The sequence below is a fragment of the Moschus berezovskii genome, chromosome 7 (assembly GCF_049115385.1).
Source record: "Moschus berezovskii isolate FMDL1 chromosome 7, NW_MosBer_1.0, whole genome shotgun sequence".
NCBI lineage: Eukaryota > Metazoa > Chordata > Mammalia > Artiodactyla > Moschidae > Moschus > Moschus berezovskii.
Window position 1 is genome coordinate 91196807 of NC_142466.1, and position 22764 is coordinate 91219570.

The 22764-nt window shown below is 42.9% G+C and overlaps 1 protein-coding gene across 1 annotated transcript; it reads left to right on the forward strand.

Moving 5' to 3' along the window:
• Nucleotides 1-10962: 10962 nt before the first annotated feature.
• LOC129557177 (spermatogenesis-associated protein 31A3-like) lies at nucleotides 10963-16834 on the forward strand. The gene is made up of 4 exons (XM_088837782.1): nucleotides 10963-11220; nucleotides 11982-12039; nucleotides 12609-12669; nucleotides 12907-16834. The coding sequence occupies exons 1-4, from the start codon at nucleotides 10963-10965 to the stop codon at nucleotides 16832-16834; spliced, it is 4305 nt and encodes a 1434-aa protein (XP_088693908.1).
• The last annotated feature ends 5930 nt before the right edge of the window (nucleotides 16835-22764 follow it).

The following is a 22764-nucleotide window of genomic DNA, read 5'->3' on the forward strand; positions in this document are numbered from 1 at the left end:
TCATGTTCAGCTAAAGTCTGGACAGATTTACTTGAATGGCAGGGCCCCTCTGAATTTCATGTATTAGCTCTATCCTGGAGCAATCCTTCAACACTTATCTATGCTAGCTCTGAGCCTAGGTTAGCTCTCAGCTCAAAGTGAAAGCTTGAAGTTTTCTCATGTTTTTTCTGAGCATGTATCTTACCTGGGCTTGTGCAGAATTTCTAAATTCTCAAGTATAAACCACTGATTTTGAATGTCCTAATTTCCCAAACTGTCTCACCCTAACTCCCCCTTTCTCATATGGTCTTTTGTATGTTTTCATCTGGAACCTCTCGTTCAAGTCGCTATGGGTCTGTATAAGCAGTGCCTATCATTTTTGTACCTGAGTTCTGAGTTAGGCAAAAAAGAGATGAGCATCTTGTATCAGCCACTCAGATATCCCCTAGATAGGTTAGAATACATGTACACAATAATATGCAACAAATTCAGCTTCCTGTGGTTGACAGGGAATAACTGGGAAATGTGATGCTACCTGTGTAGAAACAGGAATTGCCACTGTGTTGGAAGGTATTGGCACAAGGGTGAGTAAAAATGCCACATAATTTTCCTTACATTTTGAAGATGATTTTTCTTAATTGGGCATTTTCTTTGTTATTATAAATCTTTCACTGTTTTCCAGAGCTCTGACAAAGTTCTTCCAGTTTCTGCTTTAAAAAACAAAAAGTTTCTATGAGACAATGAGAGCTTAGAGCTTTTGAGTCTGCAATTTTGCTGCCATCCCCTTTGAAAATAAAATTTTAAACAAAACAGTATATTGCATGAGGAATCAGGGCAAGAAGGTAGGAAGTGTGGAATCTGAATTTTATTCATGATAGAGTGGCTTGATAAATTATTTTAGGGTGTTGAGAAAAAAACAGAGTAAAATTAAATTCTTAGTTTAAAATGGGAGAAAATGAAGTTTTGTTTAACAGGGATTGATTTTCTTTCAGCCTTCTCACAAGTGTTATTAGGTCACTGAATTATTAAAATAGGTCAAATGTGCTCCTCCAAGAAGAGAGATGGATGAGACCCTCATCATCACTAAAGAAGCTGCTGACAGTACTGTCTTGTTAGCATTAATCTCACAGTAATCTAAAATTAAATAAATTGCCCTGGTACAGACAGGCCAGTTACATATGCTGTAAATGGTAGGTAGACATAAACTTGAGGTTGACATACACTTTGGAAAAATAAAATCTAATTTATGTAAAGAGGAGTTCATGAAGAAATTCTTTAATTAACATTCAGTTTGATAAGAGCTCCTGACCCAGGGATCAAACCTGAGTCTCCTGCATTATGGATAGATTCTTTACCATCTGGGCCATCAGGGAAACCAAGATTTGTTATGATACTTAGAAAGATAATTTATTTATTACTTTTGAAAATTTAAACAAATGGGCTAACCCAGGTCTAAAGCAGTGATTTTTAATGCTGACTGAACTTTAGAATCATCTGAGGAAACTCAAAATTATGGCTGACCAGAGTGATCAGAGGCCTTCCTGATGGCTGAGATGGTAAAGAATCTGCCTGCAATATAGGTGACCTGGGTTCAATCCTTGAGTTGGTAAGATCCCTTGGAGGGGGGCATGGTAACCTATTCCAGTATTCTTGCCTAAGATTTCCATGGACAGAGGAGAATAGTGGGCTGCAATTCATGGGGACTCAAAGAGTCAGAGATGACTGAGCAACTAATGCTTTCAGAGTGAACCACAGACTAAGTCAGAATCTCTGGAGATTTTTCAAATATATTTATTGAGGTAATGTTTACATAACATAAAGTTAACCTATTTAAAGTCTACAGCATAATGATTTTTAGAAGTAAATTTATAAAGATGCATAATTACGGGGGCTCAGACAGTAAAGTGTCTGCCCACAATGCGGGAGACCTGGGTTCGATCCCTGGGTTGGGAAGATCCCCTGGAAAAGGAAATGACAACCCACTCCAGTACTCTTGCCTAGAAAATTCCATGGATGGAGGAGCCTGGTGGGCTACAGTCCATGGGGTCGCGAAGAGTCAGACATGACTGAACGGCTTCACTTTCAACTTTCATAATTATTCAGTTCAGTTCAGTTCAGTTCAGTCGCTCAGTCTTGTCCGACTCTCCGCGACCCCATGAATCACAGCACGCCAGGCCTCCCTGTCCATCACCAACTCCCGGAGTTCACTCAAACTCATGTCCACAGAGTTGGTGATGCCATCCAGCCATCTCATTCTCCGTCGTCCCCTTCTCCTCCCGCATGATCCAATTTCAGAACATTTCCATCATTTCAAATAGATTTATCTTGCTGGTTTGCTGTTAATCACCACCTTTTTGGGGGCCTTTCATAATAATGGAATCATACAATACGTGGTATTTTACATCTTACTTCTCTCTTACGTTACACACACATTCGTGTATGTTGTTCACGTTTTCACATTAGATTGCTTAGCATATATATTGCATTTGCTTTAAATTCCTGGTCTGATAATCCCAACATCTCTGCTACATATGAGCCTGGTTCTGATTCTTCCTCTGTCTCTTCACACTGTGTGTTTTCTTTTAGTATGTGTATAATTTTTTTTCCAAAAATGAAACAGGCTCTTAGAGTGAAGTTTCATTGATCTGGCTGGGAGTAAGGCTGAGTTTAGTATTTGCTGTAACTGTAGGTGTCAGGGGCTAAAATTTCCTCTGATGTCCTTATTTTTGTCCTTCTTACTACCTTTAGGTTTTCCCAGAGACTTCTGAAATGAGGTTTGAGACAGTTTTTTCAGTTTGGTCCTCTTGTTACATAACAGGAGCCTTATTAATGTGGCAGTAAATTATGAGGGTGAGGGGGGAAATATTCTATAGGCTTATGCTTAAGTCTCAGTCTTTTAGTGATCCTGTGACCATGGGTTGTGACCTTCACAAGTGCTTCTCAGTTTTTTCTTTAGGTGACAAAGTTATACTAAAGGGCCTGAAGTTGGATATTTTCCTTCTCCCATGTTGAAGGCTAGTTGGAAGTAGAGTTGGGTACTTTTCTTACCCTGTTCAATTAAGCCCAGTCAGTTAAGGTTTTGCAGAATAGTTTCTCTTGATAAAGCATCTTATTGAAAATACAATGCTTTGCATGCATTACAAAATTCCTCCTTTCCCCCCTCTTCTTCTCAGAAGCATAAGGAGACTTTTCTCAGAGAAAAGTGAGAACCCAGTCGGCCTTTTAGAAGTAAAACACAAAAGTTGTGGAGCCTCCGTTAAGACTGGTTTGCCCTGGCATTTTTATCTCTCAAATTTTCCACAGTGAGCCTCCAACGATTTGTCAATTACATTTTAATTTTTTGGTATAGTATAGTCAAACCTATAGTTTTTCCAGTAGTCGTGTACAGATGTGAGAGTTGGACTGTAAAGAAGGCTAAGCAACCAAAGAATTGATGCTTTTAAACTGAAGTGCTGGAGAAGACTCTTGAGAGTCCATTGGACAGCAAGGAGATCAAATCAGTGAATCCTAATGGAAATCAATCCTGGATATTCATTGGGAGGACTGATACTGAAGCTAAAGGTCCAATACTTTGGCCACCTGATGCAATGAGCTGACTCATTGGAAAAGACCCTGATGAGGACAGGAGGAGAAGAGGGTAATAGAGGACGAGATGGTTGGATGGCGTCATCGACTCAATGGACATGAGTTTGAGCAAACTCCAGGAGATAGTGAAGAACAGGGAAGCCTGGCGTGCTGCAGTCCATGGGCTCCCAAAGTCGGACATGATTGAGCAACTAAACATCATATGAAACGATTTCAATATTGAAAGTTCCAAAATTTCAAACAAAGTAAGTACCTTTGACCTATAAAATGAAAGTTGCCAAAGAAGGGAGAAAATAAGCAATAAGGAAAATATAGAAAATAAAGCATAAAATAAGATGACAGAAATAGATCGCAATAGAACAATAATTAAATAAATCAAGATAAAAATTGTCATACAATTTTTAAATTTCAAAAGAATTAAAATAATATTGAAAATAAAGCAATAGAGAAAACATAGAGAGCAAATGTGAATGCAAATTTAAACCTAAGTCTAAATTTAGATAGAAGGTTGAATTCATGATAAGAACATTATAAAGAAGAAAAAAGACTGTTGACTATAGGAGCAGCAATTGAAGTATGCACTCACGGCAATATAGCTAAATAAATCCACAGGCCCACATTCCCACTAAAGCTATATGAAAACATTATAACCCACAAATAGAGAAATACACATTATTTTAAACCTCCATGGAGCATTAAGACAAATCTACCATGTGAATCCCTCATTGGATCTTGTGTTGCTAAGGGTTAGAGAATTGCAACATAAGGGAATTTTGTGTAAGACCCAAAGCTCCTTCTCTATATAGTTCAGGCTGGACTTAACTTCAGGAGGATGTGGTGAGGGGAATGGCAAAGCACACTCAGAAAACAGAGTATGTACGTAACATTCTAGGCCTGTCTGAAGAAGCTGCTCAAAAATAGACTAGTCCCAAGGGTTTGACCCCTAGTCCTACATTTCACCCTACTACCATTTAAGGTCAGTACCTTCAGTTCAGTTCAGTTCACTTCAATCGCTAAGTCGTGTCCGACTCTTTGCGACCCTATGAATCACAGCACGCCAGGCATCCCTGTACATCACCAATTCCTGGAGTTCACTCAAACTCATGTCCATCGAGTCGGTGATGCCATCCAGCCATCTCATTCTCGGTCATCCCCGTCTCCTCCTGCCCCCAATCCCTCCCAGCATCAGAGTCTTTTCCAGTGAGTCCATTCGTCGCATGAGGTGGCCAAAGTATTGCAGTTTCAGCTTTAGCATCAGTCCTTCCAATGAACACTCAGGATTGATCTCCTTTACAATGGACTGGTTGGATCTCCTTGCAGTCCAAGGGACTCTCAAGAGTCTTCTCCAGCACCACAATTCAAAAGCATCAATTCTTCGGCAATCAGCTTTCTTCACAGTCCAACTCTCACATCCATACATGACCACGGGAAAAACCATAGCCTTGACTAGATGGACCTTGGTTGGCAAAGTAATGTCTCTGCTTTTGAATATGCTATCTAGGTTGGTCATAACTTTCCTTCCAAGGAGCAAGCGTCTTTTAATTTCATGGCTGCAATCAGCATCCACAGTGATTTTGGAGCCCAAAAAAAGAAAGTCTGACACTGTTTCCACTGTTTCCCCATCTATTTCCCATGAAGTGATGGGACCAGATGCCATGATCTTAGTTTTCTGAATGTTGAGCTTCAAGCCAACCTTTTCACTCTCCTCTTTCACTTTCATCAAGAGGCTTTTGAGTTCCTCTTCACTTTCTGCCATAAGGTAGTGTCATCTGCATATCTGAGGTTATTGATATTTCTCCCAGCAATCTTGATTCCAGCTTGTGCTTCTTCCAGTCCAGCGTTCCTCATGATGTCCTCTTCATATAAGTTAAATAAGCAGGGTGACAAGATACAGCCTTGACATACTCCTTTTCCTATTTGGAACCAGTCTGTTGTTCCATGTCCAGTTCTAACTGTTGCTTCCTGACCTGCATACAGGTTTCTCAAGAGGCAGGACAGGTGGTCTGGTATTCCCACCTCTTTCAGAATTTTCCACAGTTTATTGTGATCCACATGGTCAAAGGCATTGGCATAGTCAATGAAGAAGAAATAGATGTTTTTCTGGAACTCTCTTGCTTTCTCCATGATCCAGCAGATGTTGGCAATTTGATCTCTGGTGCCTCTGCCTTTTCTAAAACCTGCTTGAACATCTTGGAGTTCACGGTTCACATACTGCTGAAGCCTGGCTTGGAGAATTTTGAGCATGACTTTACTAGCGTGTGAGATGAGTGCAATTGTGCGGTAGTTTGAGCATTCTTTGGCATTGCCTTTCTTTGGAATTGGAATGAAGACTGACCTTTTCCAGTCCTGTGGCCACTGCTGAGTTTTCCAAATTTGCTGGCATATTGAGTGTAGCACTTTCACAGCATCATCTTTCAGGATTTGAAATAGCTCAATTGGAATTCCATCACCTCCACTAGCTTTGTTCGTCGTGATGATCTCTAAGGCCCACTTGACTTCACATTCCAAGAGGTCTGGCTCCAGGTGAGTGATCACGCCATCGTGATTATCTTCGTCGTGAAGATCTTTTTTGTACAGTTCTTCTGTGTATTCTTGCCACCTCTTCTTAATATCTTCTACTTCTGTTAGGTCCATACCATTTCTGTCCTTTATCGAGCCCATCTTTGCAAGAAATGTTCCCTTGATAGCTATAATTTTCTTGAAGAGATCTCTTGTTTTTCCCATTCTGTTGTTTTCCTCTATTTCTTTGCATTGATTGCTGAGGAAGGCTTTCTTATCTTTCCTTGCTATTCTTTGGAACTCTGCATTCAGATGCTTATATCTTTCCTTTTCTCCTTTGTTTTTCGCTTCTCTTCTTTTCACAGCTATTTGTAAGACAGCCATTTTGCCTTTTTGCATTTCTTTTCCATGGGGATGGTATTGGGCCCTGTCTCCTGTACAATGTCATGAACCTCTGTCCATAGTTCATCAGGCATTCTATCTAACAGATCTAGTCCCTTAAATCTATTTCTCACTTCCACTGTATAATCATAAGGGATTTGATTTAGGTCATATCTGAATGGTCTAATGGTTTTCCCTACTTTCTTCAATTTAAGTCTGAATTTGGCTCCCCAGCACAGACACGAGATACCCCAGCTTGGCGCAACTAACCAGGCACTGAAGCGTGGCCAAGAGGAGCTACCAGACATCCAAGGTAAGGTACAGCGGCTGCGCTTTGCTGGAGCAGCTGTGAAGAGATATCCCATGCCAAGGTAAGAGAAACCCAAATAAGACAGTAGGTATTGCGAGGGGGCATCAGTGGGCAGACACACTGAAATCATAATCACAGAAAACTAGTTGATCTGATCACATGGACCACAGCCCTGTCTAACTCAATGAAACTAAGCCATGCCGTGTGGGGCCACCCAAGACAGGCGGGTCATGGTGGAGAGGTCTGACAGAATGTGGTCCACTGGAGAAGGGAATGGCAAACCACTTCAGTATACTTGCCTTGAGAACCCCATGAACAGCATCAAAAGGCAAAATGATAGGATACTGAATAAGGAATTCCCCAGGTCGGTAGGTGCCCAGTATGCTACTGCAGATCAGTGGAGAAAGAACTCTAGAAGGAATGAAGGGATGGAGCAAAAGCAAAACAAATACCCAGTTGTGGATGTGACTGGTGACAGGAGCAAGGTCCGATGCTGTAAAGAGCACTATTGCATAGGAACCTGGAATGTTAGGTCCATGAATCAAGGCAAATTGGAAGTGGTCAAACAGGAGATGGCAAGAGTCAATGTAGATATTTGAGGAATCAGTGAACTAAAATGGACTGGAATGGGTGAATTTAACTCAGATGACCATTACATCTACTACTCTGGGCAGGAATCCCTTAGAAGAAATGGAGTAGCCATCATGGTCAACAAAAGAGTCCGAAATGCAGTACTTGGATGCAATCTCAAAAACAACAGAATGATCTCTGTTCGTTTCCAAGGAAAACCATTCAATATCACAGTAATCCAAGCCTATGCCCCAACCAGTAACGCTGAAGAAGCCAAAGTTGAACAGTTCTATGAAGAACTACAAGACCTTTTAGAACTAACACCCAAAAAAGATATCCTTTTCATTATCGGGGACTGGAATGCAAAAGTAGGAAGTCAAGACACACCTGGAGTAACAGGAAAATTTGGCCTTGGAGCACGAAATGAAGCAGGGCAAAGGCAAATAGAGTTTTGCCAAGAGAACGCTCTGGTCATAGCAAACACCCTCTTCCAACAACACAAGAGAAGACTCTACACATGGACATCACCAGATGGTCAACACCGAAATCAGATTGATTATATTCTTTGCAACCAAAGATGCAGAAGCTGTATACAGTTAGCAAAAACAAGACCAGGAGCTGACTGTGGCTCAGATCATGAACTCCTTATTGCCAAATTCAGACTTAAATTGAAGAAAGTAGGGAAAACCACTAGACCATTCAGATATGAATGGGATTAGTGCCTTATAAAAGAGACCCCAGAGATATCTCTAGCTTCCTCCCATCATGTAATAATACGGAGAGAAGACTCTGGCTTTGAACCAGGAAGACAGGTCTCACTAAGGTGACCGTGTTGGGTGGGAATTTGATCCTGGACTTCCTAGCCTCCAGAACTGTGAGAAATAAATTTCTATTGTTTTTAATCAACCCACTTTAAGATATATTGTTATCGCAGCCCTAACAGATTAAAATAACATGATCCAAAACTTATGTAGAGAGTAGGGACTGTCTTATTGTTGCAAATTAAGAAGTTGTGGACAAGGAAATGGCAACCCACTCTAGTAGTCTTGCTGGGAAACCCCATGGACAGAGGAGCCTGCTTTGCTACACAGTCCATGGGGTTGCAAAGAATTGGACATGACTACTAAATAGCACTAAACAGCAGCAGCAAGAAGTTGAGCTGAGACAACATATGAAAGGTTTTAAGTAGAAAATTATGGGTTACTAGATTTGAAAGTACTGGATTGATTAAGGAAAGATGAGTGTGTGTGTGTATAAGTGTGTTTGTAGTATGTCCCAAAGCTCTCTGTGCAGTTTAAAGCTTTACTAACTCCAGAATTATAAATGCTTCAAACTTACACAAATATCATCTGAAGGTTTAACTGTCACCAGATGCAAGCATGTGTGTGCCCATTTTAAGCAATATTGAAACGTCAGTTTGGAGCAGAGAAAGGTTTATAGCAGAGCCATCCAAGGACACAGGTGGCTCATGCCCAAGAAAAACCCTTGAAGCCTTTTCAGTTCAGTTTAGTTCAGTTCAGTTCAGTTCAGTTCATTCACTCAGTCGTGTCCGACTCTTTGCAACCCCATGAATCACAGCACGCCAGGCCTCCCTGTCCATCACCAACTCCCGGTTCACTCAAACTCACATCCATCGAGTCAGTGGTGCCATCCAGCCATCTCATTCTCTGTCGTCCCCTTCTCCTCCTGCCCACAATCCCTCCCAGCATGAGTCAGCTCTTCCCATGAGGTGGCCAAAGTATTGGAGTTTCAGCTTTAGCGTCAGTCCTTCCAATGAACACCCAGGATTGATCTCCTTTAGGATGGATCTCCTTGCAGTCCAAGGGACTCTCAAGAGTCTTCTCCAACACCACAGTTCAAAAGCATCAATTCTTCAGCGATCAGCTTTCTTCACAGTCCAACTCTCACATCCATACATGACCACGGGAAAAACCATAGCCTTAACTAGACGGACCTTTGTTGGCAAAGTAACGTCTCTGCTTTTTAACATGCTATCCAGGTTGGTCATAACTTTCCTTCCAAGGAGTAAGCGTCATTTAATTTCATGGCTGCAATCAGCATCTGCAGTGATTTTGAAGCCAAAAAAAATAAAGTCTGACACTGTTTCCACTGTTTCCCCATCTATTTGCCATGAAGTGATGGGACCAGATGCCATGATCTTAGTTTTCTGAGTATTGAGCTTTAAGCCAACTTTTTCACTCTCCTCTTTCACTTTCATCAAAAGGCTCCCATGAACCGTGAACTTCCAGATGTTCAAGCTGGTTTTAGAAAAGGCAGAGGAACCAGAGATCAAATGGCCAACATCCACTGGATCATCGAAAAAGCAAGAGAGTTCCAGAGAAACATATATTTCTGCTTCATTGACTATGCCAAAGCCTTTGACTGTGTGGATCACAATCAACTGTGGAAAATTCTGAAAGAGGTGGGAATACCAGACCACCTGACCTGCCTCTTGAGAAACCTATATGCAGCTCAGCTAGCAACAGTTAGAACTGAACATGGAACAACAGACTGGTTCCAAATAGGAAAAGGAGTCTGTCAAGGCTGTATATTTTCATCCTGCTTATTTAACTGATATGCAGAGTACATCATGAGGAACGCTGGGCTGGAAGAAGCACAAGTTGGGAAACCTTTTTAAAGGCAAGGTGAGGGAGGGACATGGTTAGATGTTGCAAACTACTAGTGTTGGATCCTTTGTTCTAGCAGCTGTCTAGGTAGGTCAAGTCACAGTCAAGTCATGATATTCCTGTAAACCTCCAAAAAAACAAATGTTGTTTTCTGTTCTGCAACTTTTTATCTCCATATGAATGAGCTTTTAAAAGTCAGTACCATGAGAATAGGCTATTCTGTATATTTCAGGCTATAGACAACTTTCTTCTACAAAAAGTACAAAGCCAGCATAATTAAACACAGTGTACATCTGTTTACAAAAGATGTAGAACCATTCTGGGGTCCAGGGAATGGGTGAGGTCAGCCTAGAGTCACAGGAATGGGCAGAGTCAGCATGAATAAACACAAGCAACAAGGCACAAAGATTAAAGTAAAAAGGAACAGATCTAATGTGGAGTCAGATGTGTTCTTCCTTATTACATAACTACTTATAATTCTTTCATGTTTATGAATTTTTAAAAATAAATTAGTTTTACGTTTGCATATTGCTCTCTCTGATAGAAAATGGGATAAAACATATACTAGTCAAAATTCACAAAACTAAACAAGTCTCTAGGTTTACATAAGACACAAACATGTAGGGAAGTTGGAGTTGAGGATAAAGAATTTCTGAGTGTAAAAATTGCTGGTAAATAGCCTAACTTTCTGTCAACTTCAGATTTTCAAGAGTTCTAAAATTCAGATTTTAGAATCTAAAGTTCAGATTTTCAAGAGTTCTGGTAGGCCTTGGCTCCAGATCTCTAATGGATGAAGGAACCCAGTAATATCTGTATTCCATGTGAAATGAATAGAAAATTGGCTAAGGTCTCTCTGAGTGGATGAGATTAGTTGGAAGGAGGGATCTAGAAGCCTCAGGAGGGTGTGGGGATCTGTGCGGCTCAATGAGAAGGAGCCATGATTCAGCCTACTCCTCTTCCTGCCCCTCCCCCACCCTTAGGACCCCTTTGTGACAAGGCCATAGCTCTGTGATGCAGGTCCGGGGTTCTGACCTCAAGAGAACTCCCAGTACTCTGTTATCTAAAGGCAACAGTGCAATTCAGAAGATGGAGAATTTCTTTTCTTTGACAAGCATTATTGCTGCCTTGTTGAGATCCATCTCGCCTTCCTGGTTGATTGATATCATTCTCGCGTTCCTCTGTGGACTGGGGCTCTTCCTTCTGTTACTCCCATGCTTGCAGAGTAATCCATACTTACCACCATCTAGAAAACATAGAAACATCAGGAAGGTAAGAAACCTTTGCCTCAATCCCAACAGAGATTATCTCCTTTTGTCTTATTCTTATATCCACTTTTTAAAAATCACTCAGAGAGATTACTGAGATGGGAACTCTCAGGAAAGCATTAGAACATCATCCTTCTAGGGACAAGCCAGGCCAGACAAGGGTTAGAGTGGGGGTAAGGATTTATAGCCCAAGATCTCAGGCCAGGAGTCCAGGTATGGTGGAGAGCTCTGGGAAAGTCCCAAATGCAGGGACTAATGGCCAAGGACTGAATTACTAAGTGTTCAGTCTCTGTAGGAAGACTGACCCCTGAGCACTGGTTCACTAGCCACCTTCCTATAGCAGGTGTTGAATGAGACTTTCCCCTGTGTTGGGACTGATCATTATAAGCACCATGTTGAGTCCCTGAGAGCCTCAGAGCAGAGGGTAGAGTGGAGATATGGCCTTGGGAAGCAGAATCCGATCTGACAAATTTCACATGGGAAATTAGTTTCACACAACTGAGAATGTGTGTTTCTTGATCCGAGGAACAATGACAGAAGAAATCTATGGTGAATATCACTTACAAAATTCTTCTTTGCACTCTTCAAAGAAAAAACTGAAAATATTGTTATCCACTTTAAAAATAAGTAAACAAGGGAAAAAACCACAGAGGTCCATTAGTTAAATGTGGAAAGTCATACTGTTCATAAACACTAAGCATCTGTAGCTCACCTAGAGAGAGGAGAGGGTTGGGTGATAGTCTCTCCTTTTTTTTTATCTCTCAGCATCAAGTGGAGGTGAAGGGGAGGAGCCAGAATAGGAAGAAAAGTGGATCTTTGAAAGGTAAGCCTTTGCCCTTCAATCCTGCATGCCCCGAGAGTTAGCTTCCATCTCTCCTGTCCCTGAGGGCCCAGCTCCATGGTCTCTGAGGATGCCAGTGGCAGAGCTTATTCTTCAGGAAACAGAGCCTTAGGGAGGCTCCTGGGAAGGAGATCAGAGTCCAGATACTTCCCAGAAATGTCTGCTTAGAATGAAGCCATGAAGAACCTGGAAATGAGGTATGTAGATTGTGGTGGAACAATTGTGCCTGTGTTAGGAGGTGGGACCTCCAAGTCTAACTGTGGACAAATTGTTTAACTTTGCTCAGATTCTTCTGTGAGATGATGCTGACCTCCTACAGGGCAGTTGTAAGGGCCATAGGGAGTAATGAATGTGGAAATACTTTGCAAAGGACAAACCCTTGTCAAGTAAGCCTTGCCGTCACTGTCAGGGACATATGCCTTGGACACTGATGCTTGGGCTCTAGAGCTTAATCCCCCAAAGATGTCCTTTAAAGAGCCATTGCACCTAGCCTCCTGAAGCACTCTTAGGCCTCTGCCTTCACCACCATGACACAGTCTCCTGATTTCCAGCTTACAGAGATTGCCTGGAAGAACTGGAGGGGACTCGCCACTTGGTTTCACTTCTTCAAAGGTAATGAATCTTCCCCCTTCCCTCCTGGGTCCTCCTTCCTCCTGGAGCCAATAATATGACCCCAGCCCTGGGAAGGGTGGTGAAAGCCCTAGGGTGAGGGACAGCAGGAGCATTATAAAGTCAGTGTAGGGGCAGAGGAGGGATCCTGGGCTCCAAGTGTCCACCCCTGCCTGGCCTGCCCAGCCCTCCTGGGCCCATCTGCTCCTGGTTGCAGCTTCTGTCTCCTGCCTTCTGCAGCCACCTGGAGGGGCTACCTGACAAGAGCAGCTTTCATCAGTTCTCCTGTCAAGACCTCCTTGATGAGGTATGCAAAGCAGTGCCTGCTGGAGCCCACCAGCCACGTGGGGAACCTGTGGAAGATGCCGCTCCTGCCATGTCCCTATTGGCTCCTCTGACCAAGCATCATCTGCCTCTGGCCTCCATCATTTCACCAGGCCCGACGACTTCCCCAGTTTCTGTTCGTTCACACACCTCCCTGAGTACCTCTCAGCCTCTAGAGCCTTTTATTTCCCCAGACATCCTTTCATCCCCGCTAGTTGCTCTTTCCTCGCCCCCACCATATCCGCCTGATTCAGAAGCCTGTCCTCTGACAGCCTCCTCTACCCCACCACTGCTAGACTCCACTTTGACTCTTACTCAGCATGATTCCTCGATGGCACTGCCACTGGGCACTGTTCCACAGAGCTTGTTTCCACATCCTCCTAGGTCAGCTTCTCTTACCCCAGCTATCTCAGGCCTTGGTCACTCACACTGTCCCGTTTCAGCCCTGTTCTGGTGGCAGGCAGCTGCAAAAGCCTTGTATCTCTCAACCTCATCAGAGTACAAGTCCCAGAAAAAGCACCTTTCCCACAACTCAGCAGGGGACTCATTTTGGATAGGCCCCACAGACAGACAAGTAGAGGCTAGTAGCCCTTCTTTGCTCAGCTCTCATGAACAGAAGCTCCTAGATATACAAGTGACAAAGAGAGTTAAGATCAAGATTTGGAAGGAAAAAGAAAAAGATGAATCACATCTAAAACAAATGAGCCCAGACTGTCACCTGAATTCTTTGGAGAATATGTTGAAATCTCTGCATGCTGAGCAGGACACCACAACCCCCCAGCCTTTCTGGAGCACAAAAGACAAACCAGAGCAGCTGCCTTGTCCTCAGCAGTTCTCATATCCCAAGGTCCTGGGGAACAATCTACAGCAGAAATATAACCAGCTTTTCTGGGGTCTCCCTTCTCTGCACAGTGAATCCTTGGTGGCTACTGTTTCGATCCCTGACACCTCTTCTATACCACAGTCTCCTTTCTTATTCAACAGAATTTCTCATGCCTGCCCAGTTCAAATGCAAGCTAACATGTCTCCACTGCTTTCTCAGTTCAAGCCCTTGTCCCATCTAGAGTTCCAGTCTCGACCCTTTATTCCAACAATACCTCAATTCCAGCCCCCACCTCTGGCTCGGATCCAAACCCAGGCACATCTAAAATCCTCTCTCCCAATCTTACCATCTTCTTCTTCAGCCCAGATTAGGACCTCTGGACTGTCTTGCCCTACAGCCCAGAATAAGCCACAGTCTCTTACTCCAACTGAGATTCAACATTCAGAATGGTCCTTGTTGCAGAAGCAACTAGAAAATGGGAGGACTTTATCTTCTGTAGTCAAACAATCTCAGAAAGTCTTTAATGTCTTCCCTTGCAACCTTCCTGAAGACAGCTGGGTGGTCTCCATCCTTCCTGAGAATTTTCCGATCAGTCCAGAGCTCAGGAAGCAGCTGGAACAACATCTCCAAAATTGGCTCATCCAACGTCAGTGGGAGATGCCCCAAAGGATCCAAGAGTCTTTAGAGATAAGGCAGCTTCAGGGAGAATTACCAGGCACATGCCAGGCAAAGGGCAAGGATAGACCCTCACAACCATCTTCATTTACAGGTGAAAGCAGCAAGGATGCACAGAAGGTGAGATTCCAGCTAAGCCAGGGTGTGGGCAAGGGCCTAGGGCGTATTCTGGGGAATGTTCCAAAAGATCTGTCTAGGAACTCAGAAAGCTCTGTAGTGAAGTTTCAGGAGGTGAACTCTGAGGAGTCAGAAAATGACCTAAGGCTCTTGAGGAGTGACTCAGAAATTGATTTACTCAGGAGCTTAAATAAGAATCTAGACAACATTCTGAGAGGCCATTTGGACAGAAAGTTGGTTCCTGTGAATGTACATCAGTCTAGCCTTGATGTCAAGCATCCTTCTTCCAAGTCTGATACTCACGCGGAAACCAGCAATCTAGGCATCTTAAAGGGTTGGGAACCCTGTGAGAACACCTGTTATGGAGTTTCCTTCCTTGATCCAGACACTCAAGAAGAACTGGAAGCACATATTACAAGGTTTTGGGTAAAGCATAGGTGGGGCCTACCTCTCAAGATCCTCAAGCCCATAAATCTCTTTAAACTGAAAAAGCCTCAACCCTCCCCCATGCAGTTTGTCTCCCCCCACTCAGCCACCTATGTATCTGAGTCCCACTCAACAGTAAAATTTTCTGAGTTCCTCGGAAATCCTCCTAAGGCCCATTCAGGAGAAAAGGTGATAAAAGAAGAGTCAGTTCACACCCTGATAAGGCCTCTCCTTACCACCTCACCTGTGTATAAGGAAAATCAGAGGGTGCTGGCAAGTATCCCACGTGATGACTACCATGGACCCTCAGAGGCTTCTCTGACTGGACTAGAGGACAGGTCACCTTCTCAGTCCCTCAAACTCAGCATTGTGGGAAGAACCTGGAAGACTGAGGCTCTGAAATGGACCAGGAGGGACAGCCCAGAGTCACATCCAGGCTCTACGATGGCCAGGAATGAGCCAAGAGAGGAGAGTGGTGGTCAGTCCTCACAAGACCCCTGCCAAAGGGTAAAAATGACGGAGGTGAACTTAGGATCCCAATCTTTGAGAAGTAAAGAGGCCAGGGAAGCAGCAGAGGCCAAGGAGTCTCCTGCTTTTCGTCAACAGTCTAGAGTTACATTGGGAACCAAAGTGTTAACAAAACCCCAAACCACAAGTGTACATAGGAGGAATTTAGAGGCCCCAGGGGCCAGTAAACATTCCCCACTCACTAGAATGTCTGTTTTCCAACGTCCAGGTGAGCCATGCCTTAACACGGACATCGCTAGTAAGTCCAAAGGAAAGGCGCGATCAAACAACCAGCCTCAACACTGTCCCAGACACACATGCCTTGCTGCAGACAACGTGACTTCTCCAGTGCTTCACTGCCATCCCCAGAGAGCCCCCACCAGAGACAGATTAGCTTCTCAGACACTACATGGCTTTAAGGCAGCCCAAAGGAGAAGCCTAGGGCAGCAGGAGCCCAAAACTTCAAAACTTCAGGATTCATGGAAGAGTCAGAGCAAGATGATAGCCCCTACTTGCAAAAGAGAGGACTGTAGGAGGCATAAACCAGGAGAGCATAAGGAAAGCTTCAAAGAATTAGGGACCTCTCAAGTTGGAAGTATGAGACGCCCTGCCCAGGTCTGGGGAAAAGTAGAGTCTGTTAGAAGCAAATGTCTCCAGGTCACGCCAGAGAAGAAACAGGGTCCTCAAGAAAGCCTCTTCAGAAAAAAGATAAGGCTACTTTTAAAGTGGATTTTCCCCAGTAGAAAAGTTAAAGGTGGCGATGCCCTGCAAAAATGCAAGCCCATATCGGCCACTACCCAGAGTGAAGGACCAGTCGAAAGCAGATCAATCTTGAACAGTGAGAACGCTAAGGCTCAGGCACTTATGACAGCTGTTGGACAGATCCTAGAAGAAAAAATGGCAATTCATCATGGACTTCACGCCACAAAGTTAAAAGAACCCAAAGAGGAACTCCAAGCCCCAGTATGCAGGTGTTTCTGCTACTATAGGCTTCCCTCCTACCCACAGCAAGGGAAAAATATGGGTTACACAGCCTGTAGTCATCAAGTCACCTCCAAGGGCCAGAGTTGTTCTATTAGAGAATGGGAAGTCAGACAGCAACAGAGCTCAAAAAGTGTGAGATTCAATGATGAGCAGCTGAGCCCAAGGTGCCTCCCAACCTCATCTCCCAAGAAGACTCTGACTCCGGTCCGTCCCTGCCATTATGGACCAAGGATTCCAGGTGCCCCGGTCCACCATCAACACTGTCCAAGGCACTGTCATCTGTGGGGAGGTGTCTTGCCTGCTCAACTATAAAGTACATCTCTAGTCTTTCCTTTAGTAGAAAAACATGTCTCCAAGAAAAAATTCAGTCCAGGTAAAGAAAGTTTTTCTCAGCGTATCCACAATATTTAATGTTTCCCAATACATATGTTGTTTTTTTTTTTTTTGAACTTATTCAGCTATAGCGGATAGGTTTACAGAGGCATGATAGAGCTAGACATTCCAACTGAGGCTACAGGAAATGTCAGAAGCAAGTGGATGGAAATTTGGAGGGAATTAGGGTACTGGGCTCTGAGTTTAGAAGCAGGAGAAATCTTCCCCTGGATCTCTTGTTAGGCAATATACAATACCTAACCTTGAGAGTTCCTTCTCTCTATGATGAAGGCTGGGATTGACATATGCCCTATGAACCCCTTTGAGTTTAGCATTAACAAAGTGTACAGCATCACTCTCCACCTCCTCCGCTTTTCCTACACTTTAGAGCAGAGCAAGGATAGCATTTCCAGCTCTGTGTGTGTAAGTGGAAGAGGATTAGGGAGGCTGCTGAGGGCTGTTGACCCCTGTCCCATATAAATGAATAGCCATGTTCAGGGTCACCTACCTTCCCCTCTATGTTAACCCCAGAGAAGAAGTTTTAGATGAATAGAACAGGGCTGTGACTCTGTGTACTAACTATCTGGTGGTCATACCCTGCGAATCTAGTGTAAGATGCAGATGAAGATAAAAGGTTGTATCCAGGGAAGAAGGCAAAGTGGTATCAGGTGCCCATAACTGCGCAGTGAAAGACAAGCCTCCTGACATACAGCCATCTAAAGGACTAGAAGGGAGGAAAAGTTAGGAGTCCAGCAGCTCATCATGGCCCCACCCCAGGGTCTCTACCCTATTCCAACTCTAAGGTCACAGACCTACAGAATGCACCTTAAGGTCAAAACAGAAGGTCAAACTTGTAGAAGTAATGCAAATCAGGGAAGGTTAACCCTATATTTAACAAGCTTATACATCACTTCTTGAGTTCTCAAAAGGATGATTTGACAATAAGTATAAAAGCCAGGTCTAGGGAACACAGAATGTGACTCCTAGTCTGGTTCACATAAACACATGGCCAAGGACTGCCCCAGGGAAGAAGTGGAGACTAAAAAGTCCAAGGGACTTGCTTGTGATTATGTAGTAGTCACATAATTACTTGCCTGGCTCTTAGTCTGATCACCTCAGAGTCTGGCAAGAGAAGAAGCAATAAGACAGGATTTGTCACAGGGTGGTGGTGGGTGGGAGTGCTGTACTTAGTCACTCAGTCATGTCTGACTCTTTGTGACCCCATGGATTGTAGCACGCCAGGCTCCTCTTCCATGGGACTCTCCAGGCAAGAATACTGGAGTGGGTTGCCACGCCCTCCTCCAGGGGATCTTCCCAACTCAGGGATCTAACCCAGGTCTCACGCATTGCAGGCTAATTCTTTACTGTCTGAGCCACCAGGGGAGTGACCCGTCCAAAATGGGGGGCGGGGTGCAGTCCAGGAGTGTTCCACTGCTCTGCTTCTAGCACAGCATTTCTTGTCCCCTGGCCCCCATTCATATGGGAAAGCAGGGAAATGAGGAAGAATTTCTCTAGAGTGATTAGGTACATTCTGCCGTGTGCAGGGTACACAGTGGACACAGCTCCCAGGGGTGTCTTTCCCATTGTGGAGAGTTTTGCTCCAGCATATGCCCCTGATCCAGAGGGCAACAGAAATGGACCCCGTCCCCCATATCTGTCAGACTTCTCAACATGTGGAACTAAGACCTGGGGTGGTAAGGCAGAGTGGACACAGGACTGCTCACAACCCTGCTTTCTCCCTGGAGCCAGTTCCTGCCTCTGGGGTCTAATTTCCAAGGCAGTCTTGAGGATGGGCAGAGCAGTGAGAATGCAGCCAGGACTTGTGGGAGGAGTCGGGACTCAGGGCTGGAACCTGAGCCTGGCTGTTACTGGATCCTCTCCAGGGTACCCAGAAGTGAGCTCTGGGAATGTGGGGAACCCGAACACAGACCCCTATGGCTCCTGCTGGGAGGAGACAGGTGATGCTGATGGAACAGCAAGAAAACAGGAAGAAGCAAGTTCCTTTGCCCTTCTTTCACTGCTCAGTCTTCCATAAGGTACAGTAAGATCAGAAATGGAGAGAAACAAACAGAGACAATACACAAAGACTTTACAGAGACGCCAGAGACTTCTTGCACAGATACCTTCCACAGAGATTCCATACTGAGGCCTCACCCAGGGACCTCATGGTGCCACACAGGACCTCAGACAGAAACCTAGCACAGGTTTAACAGACTTACCAGAGATACTTTCCAAAGGGACCTCATACAGAGACTTCACCCAGAGACCTCATGTGGCCTCACCAGAGACTTCACATGGAAACCTCAGAGAGTTCATTTAGAAACAGAATGCAGGAGATCTCTCGTGCCCTAAAGAGACTTCTCACTGAAACCTTACACAGATAACCCACAGAGACTTGACACAAAGGCCTCACAGAGACCTCACATCTTTTCTTTAGGATCCACTGACAAATCTTCCTTAGTGAATATGAAACCACTAGCAAATCGGCAGCATAAAAAGAATATTGTCTGTTGTGCTCCCTTGAGATCCACCATTACTCTAAGTGGGGAAATGCTTGGGAAGTTTTGTTCTTTTGTAATGTCATTGTCTCTGAACCAAAGAATTATACATTCCACATGTAGATTTGCAAAGTTAATTCTTAGGTGTTCATTAACTTGAGAACCACAAATTCTATTTTTTAATTTTTATTAGAAAAAATGAAGAAAATGTTTATTTCTTAAAAACACACAAGTACTTGATTTACATATTTTTCTAAAAAAAATTATTGGAGTTCAGTTAATTTTCAATGCTGTGTTAATTTCAGATGTACAGCAAAGTGAATTAGCTATAATATACATATGTCCACTTTTTCTAAAGATTCTTTTTGCATATAGGCCATTACAGAGTATTGAGTAGAGTTCCTCATGCTCTACAGTAGGTTCTTATTATCTGTTTTATATATAGTAGTATGTATATTTCAACCTCAATGTCCCAGTTTATCCCTCCCCTGCCCCTTATCCCCTAGGGGTTTTCTACATCTGTGATTTGACTTCTGTTTTGTAAATAAGTTCATTTTTACCCTTTTTTTTAAGGAGAATCACAAATTTTAAGCACAACACTTTCAGTCTCCAATGAGAGAAAATATTTGTCCAGTTTTAATAATCATCCAGTCATATGGTATCTTTCACATTTTTTACTTTATTGGAGGTAAGACGTGAATTTGAGACGGCTTACTTATTTCCTCTGGAAACATAAGAAAAACCTGCAACAAATGGACTCTAGGAATGAAATAAATCAATAAAGAAGCATCAGGACTCACATTCACTTCTCAGAGGACTTTGTAACTAGCACATTATTTTGCACATTACAGCTTGCAATGGGTTTGTGGAGTCTTGTTTCCTTCATTTTTTAACAGGCCAGTAATCATGTGGACATGAGTTTGAGTGAGCTCCGGGAGTTGGTGATGGACAGGGAGGCCTGGCGTGCTGTGATTCATGGGGTCGCACAGAGTCGGACACGACTGAGCGACTGAACTGAACTGAACTGAATCGTGAGGATTTTTCACAAGTCAAATTCTTGGCTATTAATATTCTATTATATTTTATCTGGCAAAATTATGCTCCTTAACATTATTTTATTTCTTAAAATGCAGTAATGCCCTAAAATGGTATTAGACAATCCTAACACTCTGCTAACATACCTATAAGGATGGTCTATTAAGGATTCTTTCTTAAATAATTCTATGAAATGCACATTTTATAAAACATCAGTCGGGATCCATTTTATATTTATTATAGGGTTAAAAACATATTGCTTTAAAATTTTTTTGAAGTATTATAAAATATATCACAGCCTATGCTTGAGATTATACATGTGGCCTAATAAAATTACTGAGGGAGGGATATCTTAATATCTGAATTGAAGGTAGTGTACATTTAATCTGCATTTGGTTTATAACAATGAATAGTGAAAAGCTTTCCTTTGTTATCCCACACTTTCCAAAAGGGTACACTTCTAATAGACTACTTATTTCTTATTGCTAATAAACAACCTATTGTCCATGCCTTGGTAAAATCTATTGGGTTGGCCAAAAGGTTCAGTTTTTTCTGTAAGATGGCTCTAGTAGTGCTTACTTGTCTTTGACTTCATCTGAAACAATTTTGTTAGACTGTTATGACAGCTGTCATAGCAAAGTGCATTCAACAAAAATACCATCAAAATGGGTGAATTTTTATGTAGCCATTTTAATACTGAAGATGGAAAGAAAAAAGCAACATTTTTGGTACCCTAAAATGAACACACACTCTAAAATCTCCATAAAAAAAAAAAAAAAGAAGAAGAAGCCTTACTTCAAGCCTTACTTGAAGCCTTACTTGGTGACTGCAGGAACAGCAGCAGAAAGAGCAGCAGCAGTATGCAACAAGTCAGGCTTTGCAACAAAGCTCTGAGATTTCCAGTGTGTGATATCCAGACCTGTAATGAAGCTATCACCTGGGAACTTATTGAAAGGGGACTCTCAATTTCTCCATCTTTGGGAGATGCATTTTTGCCCATCCCAAAGAGGGAGCTACTTCTCGGAGGCAACCCTGAGATAGCACTGTGGTGTTGAGACCATCTGGACAGTACACAGGACTGAACACAGTCTAATAAAATAAAAAAAAAAAGCAACATTTTTGGCATATTATGCTTTATTATTTCAAGAAAGGTAAAAATGCAACTGAAATGCAAAAAGACTTGTGCAGCGTATGGAAAGTGAAAAAGCTGACTTAAAACTCAACATTCAAAAAAAAGAAGATCATAGCATGTCCCATCACTTCATGGCAAATAGATAGGGGGAAATGTGGTAACAGTGATAGATTTTATTTTCTTGGGCTTCCAAAGCACTGTGGACGTGACTACAGCCGCAAAAAAGACACTTGCTCCTTGGAAGAAAAGCTATGACAAACCTAGACAGTGTATTAAAAATCAGAGACATCATTTTGCTGACAAAGGTCCACTTAGTCAAAGCTATGATTTTTCTAGTAGTCATGTACATATGTGAGAGTTGGACCATAAAGAAGGCTGAGGTTGAAGAATTGATGCTTTTGAACTCTGTTACTGGAGAAGATTTTTGAGAGTCCCTTGGACAGCAAGATTAAACCAGTCCATCCTAAAGGAAATCAACTCTGATTATTCATCGGAAGGACTGATGCTGAAGTTGAAGCTCCAATACTTGGCCACCTGATTCAAAGAGCTGATGTTGGAAAATACCCTGATGCAGGAAAAGGTTGAAGGCAGAAAGAGAAGGGAGTTGAGGTAGTTGGATGGCATCACTAACTCACTCAGTGGACAGGAGTTTGAGCAAACTCCAAGAGATAGTGAAGAATAGGAAAATCTGGCATGCTGCAGACCATGGGGTCACAGAGTTGGATACAACTTAGCAAATGAACAACAAGTGCATGGAGAAAGTGCTGTGACTGATTTAATGTGGTCTGCAAAGTTTTGTGCTGGAATATTCTCACCAGTTGATGCTTCACTGTCAGGTAGACCAGTTGAAGTTGATAGCAATCAAATCAAGACATTAATAGAGAGCAATGTTAATACCATGTGGGAGATATCCAACATATTCAAAATACCCCAATCGGTGTTGGAAATCATTTGCACCAGCTTGGTTATGTTAGTTGCTTCGATATTAGAGTTCCACATATGCGGGGGGAAAATAAACCTTCTTGACCATATTTCTGCTTGTTCTAATTAAAATGTATCAATTACACTAACTGAAGGCAGCACTTGACAAAAAGTGTCTGGAATTAGGTCAACAGAAAATGCATAATCCTCCATCAGGATAATGCTAGACCAAATGTTTCTTTGATGACCAGGCAAAAACTGTTACAACTTGGGAAGTTCTGATT